Source organism: Panulirus ornatus, chromosome 19 (genome assembly GCF_036320965.1).
Source record: "Panulirus ornatus isolate Po-2019 chromosome 19, ASM3632096v1, whole genome shotgun sequence".
In the NCBI taxonomy this organism is placed as follows: domain Eukaryota; kingdom Metazoa; phylum Arthropoda; class Malacostraca; order Decapoda; family Palinuridae; genus Panulirus; species Panulirus ornatus.
The window spans coordinates 57,121,875-57,139,778 of NC_092242.1; the positions used below are offsets into that span (position 1 = coordinate 57,121,875).

The following is a 17,904-nucleotide window of genomic DNA, read 5'->3' on the forward strand; positions in this document are numbered from 1 at the left end:
CCTTCCACGACACTCAGGGAATTTGTGGGAAGTATTCTTTATCCCCTATCCCCAGGGGTAGGGGTACATATATACAAAATATGTAATGATGTAAGAGAGCTGCCAACTTTTGCATCAGAACAGATACGTTTTGACAGCTGTGGAGAGTTCGTGATGGCTTCTTAATCACAAGAAAAATGCTTGGCGACCCCCTTTGGTGTCATAACCCCAAGGTTGGGAATCCTTTATTTAGAAGTTCTTGTTTCACTTTAATACACTGGACATGCTTCAGGATGTGATTTGAGGCTGAATGAACCTGATCCACCTCTGGAAATTGAAGGCAGATATACTGCTAATGGTGATATGTAAACAGTTGTGATAAAGTTTAATTAGATATCTCTTTGCTGGGGGTTAAATTCATGGTTTGGATGGAAGACTTTTTGATTTTGTTAAGTGCTTATGGAAGTGTTGTGTGTATAATAGCATTTGATAGTATGAGTCCATGGTTTGAAATAAAAGTGAGAATGCATCATGCTTTGCTTAGTCACCATATTTGTTTGATTATGGAGGCATTACAAGACTGTGCTGCATATGGTTACATTTAGTGAGATTGTATCACTGGAATACAATCTCGTTAAAGAACTTATTACTCTTATAGCACAGCCATTAAGCAGCAGACACCCCTTGAAAGGGATCTTAGGGTTATCTAACAATGATAGTGGATTATGCATTCCATGAAGTGAGAGTGAGGTGGAAAAGTGGCATTTGGATAAATCATGCTGGAGCAAATTAAAAATTATCAAAGTTGTTTCCTGCAGGTAATGCTATTCTCGTATCAAATCATGGGGTGAGTTCCTTTGCATAAAATGATGTGTTAGTTTAATGATGTGTATAGAAGGGAGTTGCTGAAAGTAAATGCAAGAAAGGCATTGATTTCTGGTGATGGGATGTTACATTGTTGTTGTATCAGTTTTCAAATACAGTTCTTGAAATGGAAGCGCAGTAGGTATGGGTGATGTAAAGCTGAAGGTGAGAGTAGTCTTGCAAAATAGGAAGTATGCTGAAAGATTTGGTGAATGGAAATTATATAGGCCAGGATAGGTAGAAAATAAGAGTAGTAGAGAGGATAACTTTAGTAGCATAGTTGAAATAAGAGGATAGATAAAGAAATGTGAAAAGGATAATTCTGTAGTATGAAGAAGTCTAGAATTATAGAGGGATGAAATATATAGCAGTTAAAGTTACAAAGCAAAGAGGTAGATTCCAGAAGAGATTGATAGATGTGGTGAAGGAATTGATTAGGGCAAATATGAAAATGATGTGTAATGGAGAGGTTTTGTGTGTGAAGGGAGTATGAATAGAGACCTCGGACTCACTTGATGGATCATCGTCATATGCAAAGTGAAAAAGAAGCACTTACATTAGTATTAGTGGATGTTGCTTTTTGATTAGTTAGGCATGAGATAAGGATGTGCGAAGGTTATCCGAGAGGTCATGTGCAGTTGATGCATGTATTTAATTCAGAAATGAGGTAACAGTAATGGATAGATGGATTTTAGTATGCTGATAAAAGGGATTCCAAGTTTGCTCTCAGACTAAGAGTGAATTATAGAGGATAGTTCCTTTGGCTATTGTGGCTATTACCCACTTTTCCAGTACAGCAGTATTTGAAAACCCATAATCCTCTTCAGATTACCAGATTATGGGATTTTTTGGCATTATAGGACTCTGCCAAGATTTTTGGCAAGGTTTCATCATAACATCAGCAGTTGACGAAACAGTGTACAGTCTCATCAAAGACCTTATTGCTTAAAGGGAGTCCATCTTGTCCCTTCTGGTTAGCATAGCACAGCTTTGTTTTACTGGAACCCTGGAACAGGTGCCTTGAGTTAACTGGAGGACCCTTTCAGAAATGGGTCCTAGGGTAATTATAGAAATAATGAAATATTTTTTTTTCATATTTATTATACTTTGTCGCTGTCTCCCACATTAGCGAGGTAGCACAATGAAACGGATGAAAGAATGGCCCAGCCCACCCACATACACATGTACATACATAAACGCCCACACACACACATATACATACCTATACATTTCAATGTATTCATACATATACATACACAGACATATACATATATACACATGTACATATTCATACATGCTGCCTTCATCCATTCCTGTCACCACCCCACCACACATGAAAATGGCACCCTTCTCCCCCTGTGCATGTGTGAGGTAGCGCTAGGAAGAGACAACAAGGGCCACTTTTGTTCACGCTCAGTCTCTAGCTGTCATGTGTAATGCACCGAAACCACAGCTCCCTTTCCACATCCAGGCCCCACAAAACTTTCCATGGTTTACCCCAGACGCTTCACATGCCCTGGTTCAATCCATTGACGGCACATTGACCCCAGTATACCACATCATTCCAGTTAACCCTATTCCTTGCACGCCTTTCACCCTCCTGTATGTTTAGGCCATAATTGCTCAAAATCTTTTTCACTCCATCCTTCCACCTCCAGTTTGGTCTCCCACATCTTCTCTTTCCCTTCACCTCTGACACATATATTCTCTTCGTCAGTCTTTCCTCACTCATTCTCTCCATGTGACCAAATCATTTCAACACACCCTCTTCTGCTCTCTCAATCACACTCTTTTTATTACCACACATCTCTACCATTTCAATACACCCTTTTCTGCTCTCTCAACCACACTCTTTTTATTACCACACATCTCTCTTACCCTTTCATTACTTACTCGATCAAACCACCTCACATCACATATTGTCCTCAAACATCTCATTTCCAACACATCCACTCTCCTCTGCACAACCCTATCTATAGCCCACGCCTTGCAACCATATAACATTGTTGGAACCACTATTCCTTCAAACATACCCATTTTTGCTCTCTGAGATAACATTCTCACCTTCTGCACATTCTTCAACACTCCCATAACCTTTGCCCCCTCCCCCATCCTGTGACTCGCTTCTGCTTCCTTGGTTCCAACCACTGCCAAATCCACTCCCAGATATCTAAAGCACTTCACTTCCTCCAGTTTTTCTTCATTCAAACTTTCCTCCAATTATCTTGTCTCTCATCCCTACTGAACCTAACAGCCTTGCTCTTATTCACATTTACTCTCAAATTTTTTCTTTCACACACTTTACCAAACTCAGTCACCAACTTCTGCAGTTTCTCGCCCAAATTAGCCACTAGCGCTGTATCATCAGCAAACAACAATTGAATCACTTCCCAAGCCCTCTCATCCACAACCATTGATTGTGTTGGGCCATGTGTACCTATCTATGTGCTTTAGTTTATGAGTAAAATTTTCTGCATGCAAGTCCCTACTGTATTTTGTAGAACTTTGGTTTGTTGATTTCAGTGCTTGAAAAATGTTATGAAGTAATGACCATTTCCCCTTCATGTAAATTCGCATGTCTTGCGCTTATTACTATATGTTCCCCCGATATTTATTATAGTACCGAAAATCAAGTATGACATATATAGACACATATCTGCACCTGAAGCTGCAGAGATAGCATAACCTCTCATAGAAAATCCACTTAGCATTGTATTGTTGTCTCTATTAGCCAAGGTCACTACTGCCTGGGATATAGATTTATTTACTGATCACTCAAGGTAGTAATTCGTAGGCAGCCACCGAACAGGGAGGTATATTACCAGTACTACCTGCTTGGGTAAGGTGAGGGTGGACATGCATAGTAAGCCAGTGGTTTTCAAGTTGCACTTCTTGATCCAGGTAGCTTTCTTTTCTTTCTGCTTCATCTGCATGTGGACTGCTGGCTTTCTGTTCTCAAACATACAATTTCTCCTTGTCGCATTTAGCACTTGACAGATACTTAACTCACACAACTCACTCTCCCTAATTAGAATTTTTTGCAGTGAGTGCTATACACTAGCCAGCCTTTTGGCTAAATCATAGGAACAATAGATAGAAATAGTTGGTAGGAACATGAGACAGGAGCATTAGATAGAAGCAATGGGTAGTAGTAGTAGTATGTAGGAACATTTTGCTTGGAATTAGGTAGAAGTAGTTGGCTGGAACATTAGACAGATACATTAGGTGATAGTAGTTGGTGGGGACTTAGATAGGAGCCTCTGAAAACATTATGCAAGAGTTGCCTTTTGCCAGTACAAAAAGCAGAAAAGTGGCACTGGAATTCACTGTTTAAGGAGACCATTTTGCTGTGACCATCCCCTCGAGGGAGTTCCCAAAGGGAACAGGCATCAGAAATATAGATGGATTAATAGAATAGATAGTGCATTGTTCACTGGATTCAAGTAAACTTGGTGTATTTATAGGCATGCAAGCCATCGTATGGGGTGACCATTCTCTTAAGACGGTTTGCTTTTTCTAATGCTTTGATAGTTTGTGCTGCATGTCATTCAGACAGATCTTAGGTAAATGTCACTGTTTTTTTTTTGTTTATTTCCAAGAATATTTTTCCAGGAAAATGTGTTTCAGCAGATATATATGTGAAGATGTGTAATTGAAAAAATATCCTTTGACTTCTGTGTATTATTTTTAACTCCTTTTTTTATTATGGGTCAGTCAAATGCATGCAGTCTCTCACTTCACTTACACATAGCCTCATCCTATTTCCAGTGCATTTAAGTGAACTAGTGCTACCACACTGAAGTAATATTCTTGATTTTGTGAATGTGCTTACTCGTCTTAATTCTTCTTATGTAAGTGATATCTCAAAATTGTTTGCCCTTGAACATAGCATATCCATTTTTCTTAGAAACACAAATTGTCCCCATGGCATCCATATCTGAAATACTTCCAGCCCTAAACAGTGCACCTGTTTAACCCTTCCAGATCTGTTTTTCCTTCTGCTGTCAACCATACTCCTGTATTAACCAATCATTTGTTATGTATCATACTTCAACATACCTCCTGTCTCTTCCTCAAAATGCCAACCTCAGCACCCTGGGAGAGCCCAGCAGTCATTCCTGCATGGGTTTGTTATTGTCATACCCTGGGATGGATGCTGCATCACTGGCTTTGATGCCATATGTTGTGTTGTATGTGTAACAGAGGTAATCCTTTCTTAGATGGAGTCGTATAACAAGACTTCTGCTAATCTTTCTCCCTCAGTCGTGGTTTGATTGCTCCTGCATAGTTTTTCATTTACTAGAACTTTCCATACACTGTACATATGATTCCTCCCAAATACCTTTAAATAGCTTTTAATTATTCTTGATTCAGTTTGATATTAAACTTCCACATTTCATCTCTTTCAGGAAACAAGAGACACATTTACTCTCAGTATCCTCCTCCCACATGATTTGTTGAAGCGACTTACAGGAGCACTATATGGAAGTAGTAGGTTGGAACATTAGGTAGATACGTTAGGTAGAAGTAGTCGGTAGGAACATTTGGAAGGAGCCTTTGGAAACACTGCGCTAGTTGCCTTCTGCCAGTTAACTGTTAAGGGTGAGGTTAGGTTAGGTTAGGTTAGGAAAACATTGAACAACCTTGTTGTTACAGTCATGTTTCAGTTCTGAATCTATTGGAAACCACTTTGTGATATAAATTATTCTCTCATGCATTCTTTCCATTATAAAAGCTCTTATTTACATGTACACCAGAATGAGGGAGAACTTCCAATGGTCTTGTTAACTTTTTCATTCACCTTTTCCAAGACCATGTATGCTCCATATTTTCTTTACCTTATTTTTTTTCACTGTAAAAATGTGCTCTGCATGCCCTCTTTCCTTCTTCCATCCACATTTTTCTTTACCAACAAAGGCCTCTGCAATGTGTAAAATATGGTCAAGCACAATGTTATCTATATATTGCCCTTTAAGTTCAAGAATTATTAGTTCTGTTTATACTTAAAAAGTTCACAAAATGTTTTCCCCCTTTCTCACAGGTAAGGCATGCAGATCATGATCTAATCATAATAGATCGATTTTATCCTCGTCGAAATCAGTATGCTGTTGTAGCTAACCTTGGTCCCAACACTATCAACCAAGACCTTTCTCAGTTCTACTTTGGGGGTTCAGTCTTAGCCTCCTCTCATGGACAAACTGGTTATGTGAAGTTCCGAAGTATTAGTCTGCAACCTGGAGAAGCTTTAGCATGTATATTAGATCTATAGATATTACAGTCAAAAGTAATAATCCTTGTTTATAGAAATTAAAGGAAATAGATTTTATCAACACAAACGCTGAATCCTAAAAGGATTTAAGGTCTTTTGAAATATACCCTTAAATATAATTCATATTGAAAATATTGTGATATAAAGTAAATTAGGTTTTTTATAGTTGTAAAATATACAGGAAGCCCTCAGCTCGTAAGGAGTGTTGGAGCTCTGTTAGTAAGGATTGTCACAAATTTTACTCTTCACATTTCATTACATATGTGATTATGGAAATGTAGCTGCACTCATGAATTTTTTTAGCAGACAGATAAACTAACTAGTTTCTGTGTCATATGAAATGGGTAATGTGACCTAAATTTATCCATTTGAGTAAATGAATTTTCCTTTGGTGAATGTATTGAATATTACTTGTATTTAGAAATATTAGGTGAAATAGGTTTAAACAAATGTTGCCTTGAATGGTAAAAATTATTCAGTGCAGTTATTTAATTTTCTAATCATGTCTTGAAATTCCCTCTGTACTTTGTTTTCGGGCTACCTCTAAGTAAATAAGGTTAACGTGGGACTCATAACAAAATTAGAATTGTTAAACTACTTTAGTAGCATGTAAAGAATATTTTGTTTTCAAAGTCTGGTTGTGAACGAAGGATATTAGTGCTGTAATGCCTCGAACCAGGCGTGGATATGACATTACTATATATGGTAATTCTATCTAATTTACACATGCTTGTCCATTTTGCACATTATTAGATTTCATCATAGAGACACTCGTAATCACACCCCAGCCTTCAATAGTGATTGCATGAAGTGGCTTCATGTTGATGACACTTTTCAATAAATGGTGTTATGACACATGATATGCAGGAAATGTCTCTCCACACAAACTTTCCAGACATTTGTACAGTAACCTTCATCCAGGGATACAGCATACATCATAGAGAGCTCATAATGGCATATGGCTAAACATGGGATGTGCTTGATTACTTCTTCTTTTGATTGAATGCAACCTGAGTTACAATAATGTTATCCATCATACATATCCTCTGAATTTGATTGATTGTTTCATTTGTAGTTAAGGTCCTAGGAAGCATCCTTCACAGCAAGACAGCTGCAAATAATTCTTCAGGCAGATAGGATCTTACTTTGGTCAGCTTGTTTTCACCCTTGCGGACCTACACTGTGGGAAGTTGATACAGCATAACAGCCCAGGAGATACATATTCAGAATTTTGAGTTTGCTCAAGTTAATTTTAAAACTTCATAGCTATGCTGAATAAAGAATGAATTTTACTATATATTTATCTTATTTATACCTGAATGAATGTCTACAAATGAGGACATTGTTTGTTTGTTCTTGATGCACATTTTTTGTTTGTTCTTGGTGCAACCAAATAAAGGGAGGGCAGTTTTTCATAAATAAGAAAGGAAATTAGCTTGGGGTTATTATGGAAGCTTGTCTCTGCATTAATATGATGGCAAAGAGTGAAATATGAAACATCAAACAGGAGAGTACAATAAGAGCCCCAGTAAATATATGGTAATACATGTTTTGGGAGTTATTCTTGATTTCATATATGGTCATGCTTTAAAAAGTTCTAAGCACATATGCAACAGTTGTACAACAGCTGGAAAGCAGGCCCAGAATTGCTAGACTGAATGCAGTCACTGCTGAATTTGGTGAGAAAATTTGACGTTTTAGCCATTTCAAAGTGATCATCACCTACCAAAGTATATGATAAAAAAAATATCTGGTTTTCTCTTTAGAAATGATAAGGCCAAAGCTATCATAGGCTGTTTGTATTTAGTTAAGAACGGTTTGCATATCATTAGCATATGTGTTGGAATGTACAAGAATATCCATAAATGATATTTGCTCTTTTTCTCTTTCCTTCAGCTCAATTCATGATGGTGTTTCTTACATTGTCTTCCATGTCAGTTACATTGTCATCTATTCTATAGTACCACTTGTTTTTGGAAGAGCTTTTTACACTTGATTAATGTAACATTTTAACGGTAGCTGTAGATTTTCTTGAAACAATATCATGGAAGCATTCCCTCATAGCCAGCTCCTCTCATTATGTGAGTTCAGAAATAATATCATACTATGCTGTGTTCTTAAAGTACTGTGAATATTGTAAAAACATCTTTGAAACTATATATGTACAATTCTAATCCCAGTAATTTCTAAATCAACAAATAAACTGACACTCTTCTCACCTGAATCATTAGGTTAAAGTAGTTGATGGGAAAATTAGGTAGGAGCCTCTGAAGCACTTTGCTGGAGATGTTCTCTGCCAGTGGCCTGTTGAAGGTGAGGCACTACAGGATAAGAAGCTGCACTGGAGTTCACTTGCTATAGAGGCTGTTTTGCTGTCACCACCCCCGAGAGGGAACTCCTGAAGGGAATGGGCATCAGAGATATAGATAGATTGATTTCCCTATTGTGAGACCTTGCTTAATGTCCTTGTTTTGTTAGAAACTTTACATATTGATTTACTCTTAAGCTACAATAATACTTTGAGGGAAAGTGTTATCAGAAATTTTGTAACTGCTCAAAAGGGGTGTGTGTTTAATATCCCCTCATAAAGAGTTTGATGAGTTTTACATTGGTTAAACTGATAAGGTTCTTAGTCTTAGGACTGAACAACATATGAAAGTGTTATGTATGGTCAAGAATCTAATGCAATATTTGTTCATCTTAGAGATTTTGGTCTTCAATTTGAGCAGAGCAGTTCTAAAGTTGAATCTTTTCTTAGCTGATATAGTAGATGTATTATGGATCAAAACATTGGTTTACATAAAGTTTCACATATAAAATGAAAAGATTTTGAAGACATTTTTCATAACATAGCTTCACCTAAGAGAGCTGTGGTCATCGAAGGTTTCCTGTGCTTTAGTCCCCTTCACTTGTCTCTTGAATTATTTGCCTGCCTTGCCTCATGGCAGCTGGTACACTGTGTCCTGATTCTAAGTGGACTTAGTCATCGACCTCTCTCTTAACCATTTATTTACTTGATCATATTTTTTTTAATTTTCTAAAAGAAGGAATAGAGAAGAGGGCCAGGTGAGGATATTCCCTCAAAGGCCCAGTCCTCTGTTCTTAACGCTACCTCACTATCGTGGGAAATAGCGAATAGTATGAAAAAAAAAAAAAAAAAAAAAATTCTCAAACATTTCCTTTCCAACATATCTAAGAAACTCTGCACATCATCTGTATCCCATGTCTCATATCCAAACAACACCACTGGAACTACTGTACACATTTTTGCCCTCTTAGAAAACAACCTTTCTTTCCACAATGCTCGCAGGACTTCATCCCCTCACCCATCCTGTGGCTCATTTTTGCTTCTGTGGTTTCATTCGCTACCAAGTCCACTGACTCCATTCCCAGGTATCTGAAAGACTTTACCTCCTCCAAATTTTTTCCAAAGTCTGACCCCAAATAACCTATTCCATTGCTATTATAATGTATTCCCCCTAAATGAGAATTTTCTATTGAAGCCCGAGTTAATTGGCACTGGTGTTTCATATGCTTTGTGGTAAGTTAACTCTATCCCTGGAGTTCATAAACCTTCCCACTATTACCTTATCATAGAAAAAAGAAATTTATTTATATTTATTATAAAGCATGCTCCCTCATCTCACTTTCCTGTAAAACCAGTATACTATGTGCAAATTGAAATAAAAAAATCTAATTCAGGTGTTATTATCAGGTAATTGGGGTTGGTATTATTTCTTTGACGTAATGTTCCATACAGTGTGCATGAAAAGACAATCCCAACACATGAATGCCTAATTAATGAGGATGGAGTTTCTGGGCACACACAGAAAAAATATTTTTGGAAGTGCTAGAATAGCATATCGGAATCTTGACTCATACCTGAAGTGGTTTAGACTGATGAAATGTGATTTGGATCTTTTTGCTATATATTGATAATATGATGGGAAGATTAGGATCAGGGAAAAATGTAGGGTGTACTAATGTAACATGTAAAATATCATTTAGGAATTAGGAATGGATAACCTGAAGATTCATACCCCATCGTTTATTTACACTATGCCAGGGAAGATTAGGTTATGATACTAAACTAACTCTGTCCAAGAAAAACATGGTGGGGGGTAAAGTGAGGGCAATCTTTAGGTGATCCGTCACAACCTAAATAAGTCCTGGACTCCACCCACCACCTTGATAATGGAGACTGCTTTGGTTGAGATTGGTATGAGTTTATGTGTCCGCAACATGGCCTATGAGATGGGGTGTACAGGGGTTACATTGTACCTAGACGTCCAAAAGGGGGCCCAGGAATCTATATATATTTTCTATTTATCCTAGAGGAAGTATAGGAGCATAAGCCTCAAATGCAGACAATCAACAGAGCCTCCATTCCACCCCTCTATCATCTTTCATACCCTTTTTGGCCTTACAGCTCATGGCATAGAACCATAGTGGATAAAAACAGGATGACCAATGGAGAAGGGAAGGGGACCCGAAAGAAACTTTGTACCCCCAGATGAAATTCCTTTCAGAGACCCAGGTCAGCAAACACATCTAAATCCCCACTAACCCCAGACCAAGACAAACATTTTTTTTTCTTTTTTTTAATGCCAATATCAAGGTATATTTAAGTTACTACAGAGTTATCATTAGTTATGTTGAAATTAGCAAGGTTTTCACCGTGGTACTTTTCTGTGGTCTTCATTGCTCTCATAGTATTTTATTCATCGTTAGATCACTATCTATCATCATTAAAGTTACCAGAGTTTGTGGAGATATAAGCGAGACATCTCTTGAATAATGAAAAACAAAATAATGTTAGGTGATGAAACAGGCGCCATTCATGATGCAACAAGGGTCAGTGTCTAATGGTATTTTTGCAATGTCAGTATTAAACAGACTGCACGCCAAATCCATCCTCAATAAGATTTGGTTATGAGGTTAGGTATTTGTTACGTAGACACGTCAAAACGAAGGGAATTATACGAGTCGTACGTTTATTTAGACATCAGAATCATTGTCAAGCTTATTTACGTACGTATGCATACCGACAGTAAAAGCTACATGCAATTACATAGTCTAGTGATAAATGATCGTGATAACGAGGACATTTGTGCTTTTCTCCAAAAGCGGGACATTCGCGGCCAAATGGCAGACTGGGCCATACTGGTCAAAAGCGTGACTTTCCCGCCGAAAAATGAGACATCTGGTCTTTTTGATAATCCATTTTCTTCTAAATCACTGCAAATAATTGGGCATTCACAGATATGCATTCCTAACATTTCCATATATGTAACTCCCTTAAAGTATGTAAACCATGTAACAGTTTCACTTAAACCAGCATTCCGTACAGGGTAGTTAAGCGTTACCAGTTGGTGTGTGTGTGTGTGTGAGTATTATTGGTGTCGTGTTGCAGGAGGAGCTGGTGTGGTGTGGAGGTGGGCGAGGATACCCCACGTGCACCTGGGTCAGCACACATTGGTCACTTGGTCATGTAAGGCTTAACTTTAATAATGCATTCTTCATAGGGAGGTAAGTGAGTGTCTTTGTTACCTTCCCATGGCCGTTAGGTTCATATGTAAAAAGTGGTAAGTGTTTAACAATGCTTGTGTGTTATTGAGATGATACACTATGTTGTAGTTGTAGACCAAGAATTTGAGCATTATATCTTTAAATGATAAATGTGGCGACTGTAGCATATTCGTAGAATTGAGGTTGATCAAATTTTGTCATTGTAAACTATCACAACCCTATTCAGTTCATTACTATATGTGATAGTGTTGTAAGTACATTACTATATGTGATACAGTGTTGTAAGTACATTACTATATGTGATACAGTGTTGTAAGTACAAATCCGTTGAAAAATACGATTATCAATCTGCAAAGTTACATTCTTTTTTTACGTTGGAAACGGCCAAGAACAAAAGTACACCAGGCTAGGCAGCTTTAAATATAGAGGCTTTAATAAAAAAAAAAAGGGGGGGGGGGAGAAATGAAGACACAAGGGAAAGTATTTACGATTTTTTGGAGACTGAGTGAAAATCCTACAGATCTCATGAAACATTGGTGTAGTAACTATGGTGGACACTTGGGTTCACTAACCCATCCTCGTGTGAAGGCCAGGCGATGGTGACTGGAAATCTTCTTATATCCGGAGTAGATTTTATTCTTCTTTATTTTTAGAGGTGAGACATATCATGCCCCCACCTACTGGTACAATACTTCGACTTTAGAGTTCTTACATGTAGTCGTAATAACTTGTATTTGAGTTTTGTTCGTACGCCAAGGTGTCGTGGGCAGTAAAGTAGCACATGTATGTATTGTAGTTAACTGGGAATAACTGCAGTAAGCAGTTTGTATTTGGGTCTTTTCCTATGTAGGTGCAAAGTCTACATATAGTGTTTGATATAGGTGTGTCTGAAATTCCACAGTATCTTAAGTTTATTCCTATAACGTTAAATGATATAGGGAAAAAGTCGAGAATGGTCGACGCGAGGTGTTTCCTTAACTCAAAGTTGTCCAGTATGTTCTCGGGTGGGTTTGTCTTTTACCTCTGAATTCCATTCTTTCCCTCAGTCCTCGTCTGTCTGTCTTGTGACTAGATATTCCTTGCGTGTTACTGTAAAAATATGTATACTCAGTGTGGTCGTGTGGGAAGCGTTTATTGAATTGATGGTTGAGTCGTTTATGAAGCAGTTGTATTCCACAACTATATTGGTCGTGATATTGATGGCGGCCGCGACTCACTGTAAGTGGATGGCTTATTTTCTTGTACTAAGTATTTGTAGACAGCAACCGATTAGATGACATATATATATTCATTCGTGTTAGCCCTGATTTTGAGTGAAAATATAACTTTTGGTTGAGATAGAATATTATAGAGAAATATATAAGTAAGGCTGTATATACATGACAGAGTTATACACTTAGAATTTGGTCTGCTTATAATTTCCATAGTTTGTTGATGGCTAATCGTAGTGAGGTAAAATGATGTTCCAAAAGTAGATTGTTGATTGAGATCCATCTGTATGAAAATGGGGTTTAATATTTCCTTCAAAAGTATATAAAGTGGACTTAACCTGTTTCTGGGTTGTTCTTCCTCCTCCAGTTCTCTGGTATTTCAAATGAAAACTGTTAGCAAATGGGAACTAAAGTGCTTTAGTGAAGCAGCTGGGAACTATAATGCTGTTTGTAAAATAAATTCAGCCGGTGATCATCTTGTTTCTCGTAAGGGAATAATAATGTCAGTCATTTTGTTGCGAATGTTGAGTACACGATGGATCTCCGGGTCGCCATAATGGTCAGGTTAGTTCAGGGGTGTTGTGTGGAACAGCTGGACCATTTAGCCAGCCATTCATTTACCTGTGATCTTGACTCCATTTTAAGTGCCATTACCGGCGACGAGGAAAAAAACTTCCTAAACGGTATGGAGGTATCAACCTTGAATGACCCGTCTTATTTATTGGGCCATGTTTGTCTTGGTGAACTGTGGGTTGTTTATATTCTGTATTGCCTGACAGACTACATAAAATGGTGACCTTGAATGACCGTCTTATTTATTGAGCCATGTTTGTCTCGGTGAATTGTGGGTTTATATTCTGTATTGCCTGACAGGCTGCATAGAATGGTGACCTTGAATGACCGTCTTATTTATTGAGCCATGTTTGTCTCGCTGAAGTGTGGGTTTATTATATTCTGTATTGCCTGACAGGCTGCCTAGAATGGTGTACGTTTTTGTCGGCTTCCACCCCATATAGATCCTTCCAGTCTGTTTATCAGTGTTAATGTTATTTTTCTTTAGATATTTTGTATATTACCAGTAGTTGAATGAGGCGTCCATCTGACATTGGCCCCAAGAATATGTCATTTGGCATGATTTACCAAAATTGTTTGGATGTTTATTTACGGATTCATTTTGATTTTAGGTAAAACAATTTTTTCCCCCGTATTAGTGGTGAGATTTCAGTTCTCTGGTCATTCTCTGTAACCACCTACTGCTCGTTGTTGCTATGTGCCAGAGATGTCTGCATAGATGAATGATATGAAACCTTCCGTATGTATGATATATCTGCCATTTATACATTAGAGAGGAGGTGGGCTTATAATCATGTGTTGCCCCATTTTGTACATGTACTAAAGTGGAGGTTGTACTGCCGGGCGCGTACCTAACATAGTCAAGTGTGTGTGTGTGTGTGTGTGTGGGTGATTACGGGCTCGTAAGATGATGAAATTCTTAAAATGCCTGGTTTGTAGGGACACAATGTATATCGTAGAAAAGTTAATATTGTTTGAGTTACTGGGATGTTATATTTGATCGCTGATATTAGTCAGATTTCCTTAAAATTGAATCAGGTGTTAAGTTTATTGGAAGCCCAGCAACCATTTTTGATTGGAAATAAATTCATATTTGATACGAAAACACAGCTGACCACTATAACCAAAGGAGTTTTAATCGATTTAACAGAGTACGATACATTTATAGAGGGAAAACTTCAATATTATTAATATTTGAAGTTTTCAGGGTGTTGTTGAAATAGACGCGTCTATTCCATTGGTTGCTTTTGAATTACTGAAACAGTAAAGTAGACATATGTACATTTCTCTTTCTTTCCGAGGAACTAAAAGTGTTAGAATCCATGAAGAATTTTAGAAGGCATCGATTTTAAGTTTACTGTATGTTAACTTAGCTCGCGAGAATACGTGGAACTAGGCTATAGTAGGCTAACTAGGCTTTCAAACATTCAAAGAAATTACCACTTATTCATATGACTTTGAAATTGTGACAGACTCCCTTACGTGATGCAGAATCAAAGGTTCCTGTACTATTATTGAATATAGTTAGCATATGAAATATTCTTTTGAAAGTGTATAGGTTAATCTTGTGGGAGTTGTAGGTTTATGGCTCCAGCATTCAGTTTTGGTGTAAATCCATCTTGGGAGTTTTTTAGAGCCTACATAAACTATATAACCATCTTGAGAGTCTAATGAATTAATTTATCAAACGCTTTACTGACGTAATATAATAAGTTTATGGAGCGACAGGATTCAGGTAGTGTATTATTCTTTCCTAGTTTTGGGAATGGTAATGTTAATTGGTATCTACTTATATCTAGAAGTCTTTCTTGTTGTTAGCTGTTATTAGATATATTTAGTAGATGCTGTTTATATGCTTTATGTAGTTGTTGCTGTTGAAGTTGACCGGAGGTGTTGTAAGAGTTCAATTGGAATGTCGCTGAAGCTCATTGCTTAATTGGTATTGCGTTTATTCTAATGATAGACTCTAAGGTGAAGCAGGAATTAAGCTTAAGATTTTTTTTTTCATGTGTTCATAGATAACGTTATTAATTAATATTGGTTCTATAAGAGGGAATTTAGTTGGTGCTTGTTAAAAGCAGTTCTTCCATGCTTTTTGCGGGTCTGGCTAGAGGAGTACCGACCGTTTTGTTTATACCACTGAGCCGCGGCTCTACCCGCCCGTTCTCCCGCACCAGAAATTCGTCTCTGAGAATGCCCTTTGCATATATATATATATATATATATATATATATATATATATATATATATATATATATATATATATATATATATTATCCCTGGGGATAGGGGAGAAAGAATACTTCCCACGTATTCCCTGCGTGTCGTAGAAGGCGACTAAAAGGGGAGGGAGCGGGTGGCTGGAAATCCTCCCCTCTCGTTTTTTTTTAATTTTCCAAAAGAAGGAACAGAGAAGGGGGCCAGGTGAGGATTTTCCCTCTAAGGCCCAGTCCTCTGTTCTTAATGCTACCTCGCAAATGCGGGAAATGGCGAATCGTATGAAAAAAAAAAAAAAAAAAAAAATATATATATATATATATATATATATATATATACATATATATATATATATACATATATATATATATACATAATATATATATATATATATATATATATATATATATATATATATATATATATATATATATATATATATTCGAAACTAATTTCGAAAAATCTGATTTTTTATACAAAACTCGAAAAAAATGACAACGATGAACATACAGTATTGGCTATCCGATTGGTCATTCAGGAAAGACCCTGAAATCTATTACACTTTTGTCGCGAAATAGGGTACCTGTCACCCCGTCCTGTAACTCCCCAGTGTGAAATAGGGTACCTGTCACCTCGTCATGTAACTCCCCAGTGTAACTATAGGTAAGGTGTCAACCCGTCATTTAACACCCCAGCTACTCATGTAACTGTAGGTGAACTATCACCCCGTCATGTACCATGACAGGGTAGTATCGCTAGGTATGTGGGGCAGCCTGGGGGACTCCCATCACAAGATGTGATCATCCCTGGGGATGTGGGGCAGCCTGGGGGACTCCCATCACAAGATGTGATCATCCTGGGGATGTGGGGCAGTCTGGGGGACTCCCATCACAAGATGTGATCATCCTTGGGGATGTGGGGCAGCCTGGGGGACTCCCATCACAAGATGTGATCATCCTTGGGGATGTGGGGCAGCCTGGGGACTCCCATCACAAGATGTGATCATCCCTGGGGATGTGGGGCAGCCTAGGGGACTCCCATCACAAGGTGTGATCATCCCTGGGGATGTGGGGCAGCCTGGGGGACTCCCATCACAAGATGTGATCATCCCTGGGGATGTGGGGCAGGCCTGGGGGACTCCCATCACAAGATGTGATCATCCCTGGGGATGTGGGGCAGCCTGGGGGACTCCCATCACAAGATGTGATCATCCCTGGGGATGTGGGGCAGTCTGGGGACTCCCATCACAAGATGTGATCATCCCTGGAGATGTGGGGCAGCCTGGGGGACTCCCATCACAAGATGTGATCATCCCTGGGGATGTGGGGCAGCCTGGGGGACTCCCATCACAAGATGTGATCATCCTGGGGATGTGGGGCAGTCTGGGGACTCCCATCACAAGATGTGATCATCCCTGGGGATGTGGGGCAGCCTGGGGGACTCCCATCACAAGATGTGATCATCCCTGGGGATGTGGGGCAGTCTGGGGACTCCCATCACAAGATGTGATCATCCCTGGGGATGTGGGGCAGCCTGGGGGACTCCCATCACAAGATGTGATCATCCCTGGGGATGTGGGGCAGCCTGGGGGACTCCCATCACAAGATGTGATCATCCCTGGGGATGTGGGGCAGTCTGGGGGACTCCCATCACAAGGATGTGATCATCCCTGGGGATGTGGGGCAGCCTGGGGGACTCCCATCACAAGATGTGATCATCCCTGGGGATGTGGGGCAGCTGGGGGACTCCCATCACAATATTTGATCATCCCTGGGGATGTGGGGCAGCCTGGGGACTCCCATCACAAGGATGTGATCATCCCTGGGATGTGGGGGCAGCCTGGGGGACTCCCATCACCATATATGATCATCCCTGGGGATGTGGGACAGCCTGGGGGATTCCCATCACAGGATGTTGATCATCCCCTGGGGATGTGGGGCAGCCTGGGGTACTCCATCACAAGATGTGATCATCCCTGGGGATGTGGGGCAGCCTGGGGACTCCCATCACCATATATGATCATCCCTGGGGATGTGGGACAGCCTGGGGGACTCCCATCACAGGATGTGATCATCCCTGGGGATGTGGGGCAGCCTGGGGGACTCCATCACAAGATGTGATCATCCCTGGGGATGTGGGGCAGCCTGGGGGACTCCCATCACAAGATGTGATCATCCCTGGGGATGTGGGGCAGCCTGGGGGACTCCCATCACAAGATGTGATCATCCCTGGGGATGTGGGGCAGCCTGGGGGACTCCATCA

The 17,904-nt window shown here is 39.2% G+C and overlaps 1 protein-coding gene across 10 annotated transcripts in view; it reads left to right on the forward strand.

The window, feature by feature from the left end:
* LOC139755542 (amino acid transporter heavy chain SLC3A2-like) overlaps positions 1-7,407 on the forward strand; it is a 123,169-nt gene extending 115,762 nt beyond the window's left edge. For all 10 annotated transcript variants that reach the window (XM_071673954.1, XM_071673957.1, XM_071673959.1 and 7 more), the window contains one exon: positions 5,885-7,407. In XM_071673954.1, coding sequence (XP_071530055.1) covers positions 5,885-6,112 — 228 coding nt within the window. In that variant the 3' untranslated portion in view covers positions 6,113-7,407. The remainder of the gene's footprint in view (positions 1-5,884) is intronic.
* Positions 7,408-17,904: the final 10,497 nt, after the last annotated feature.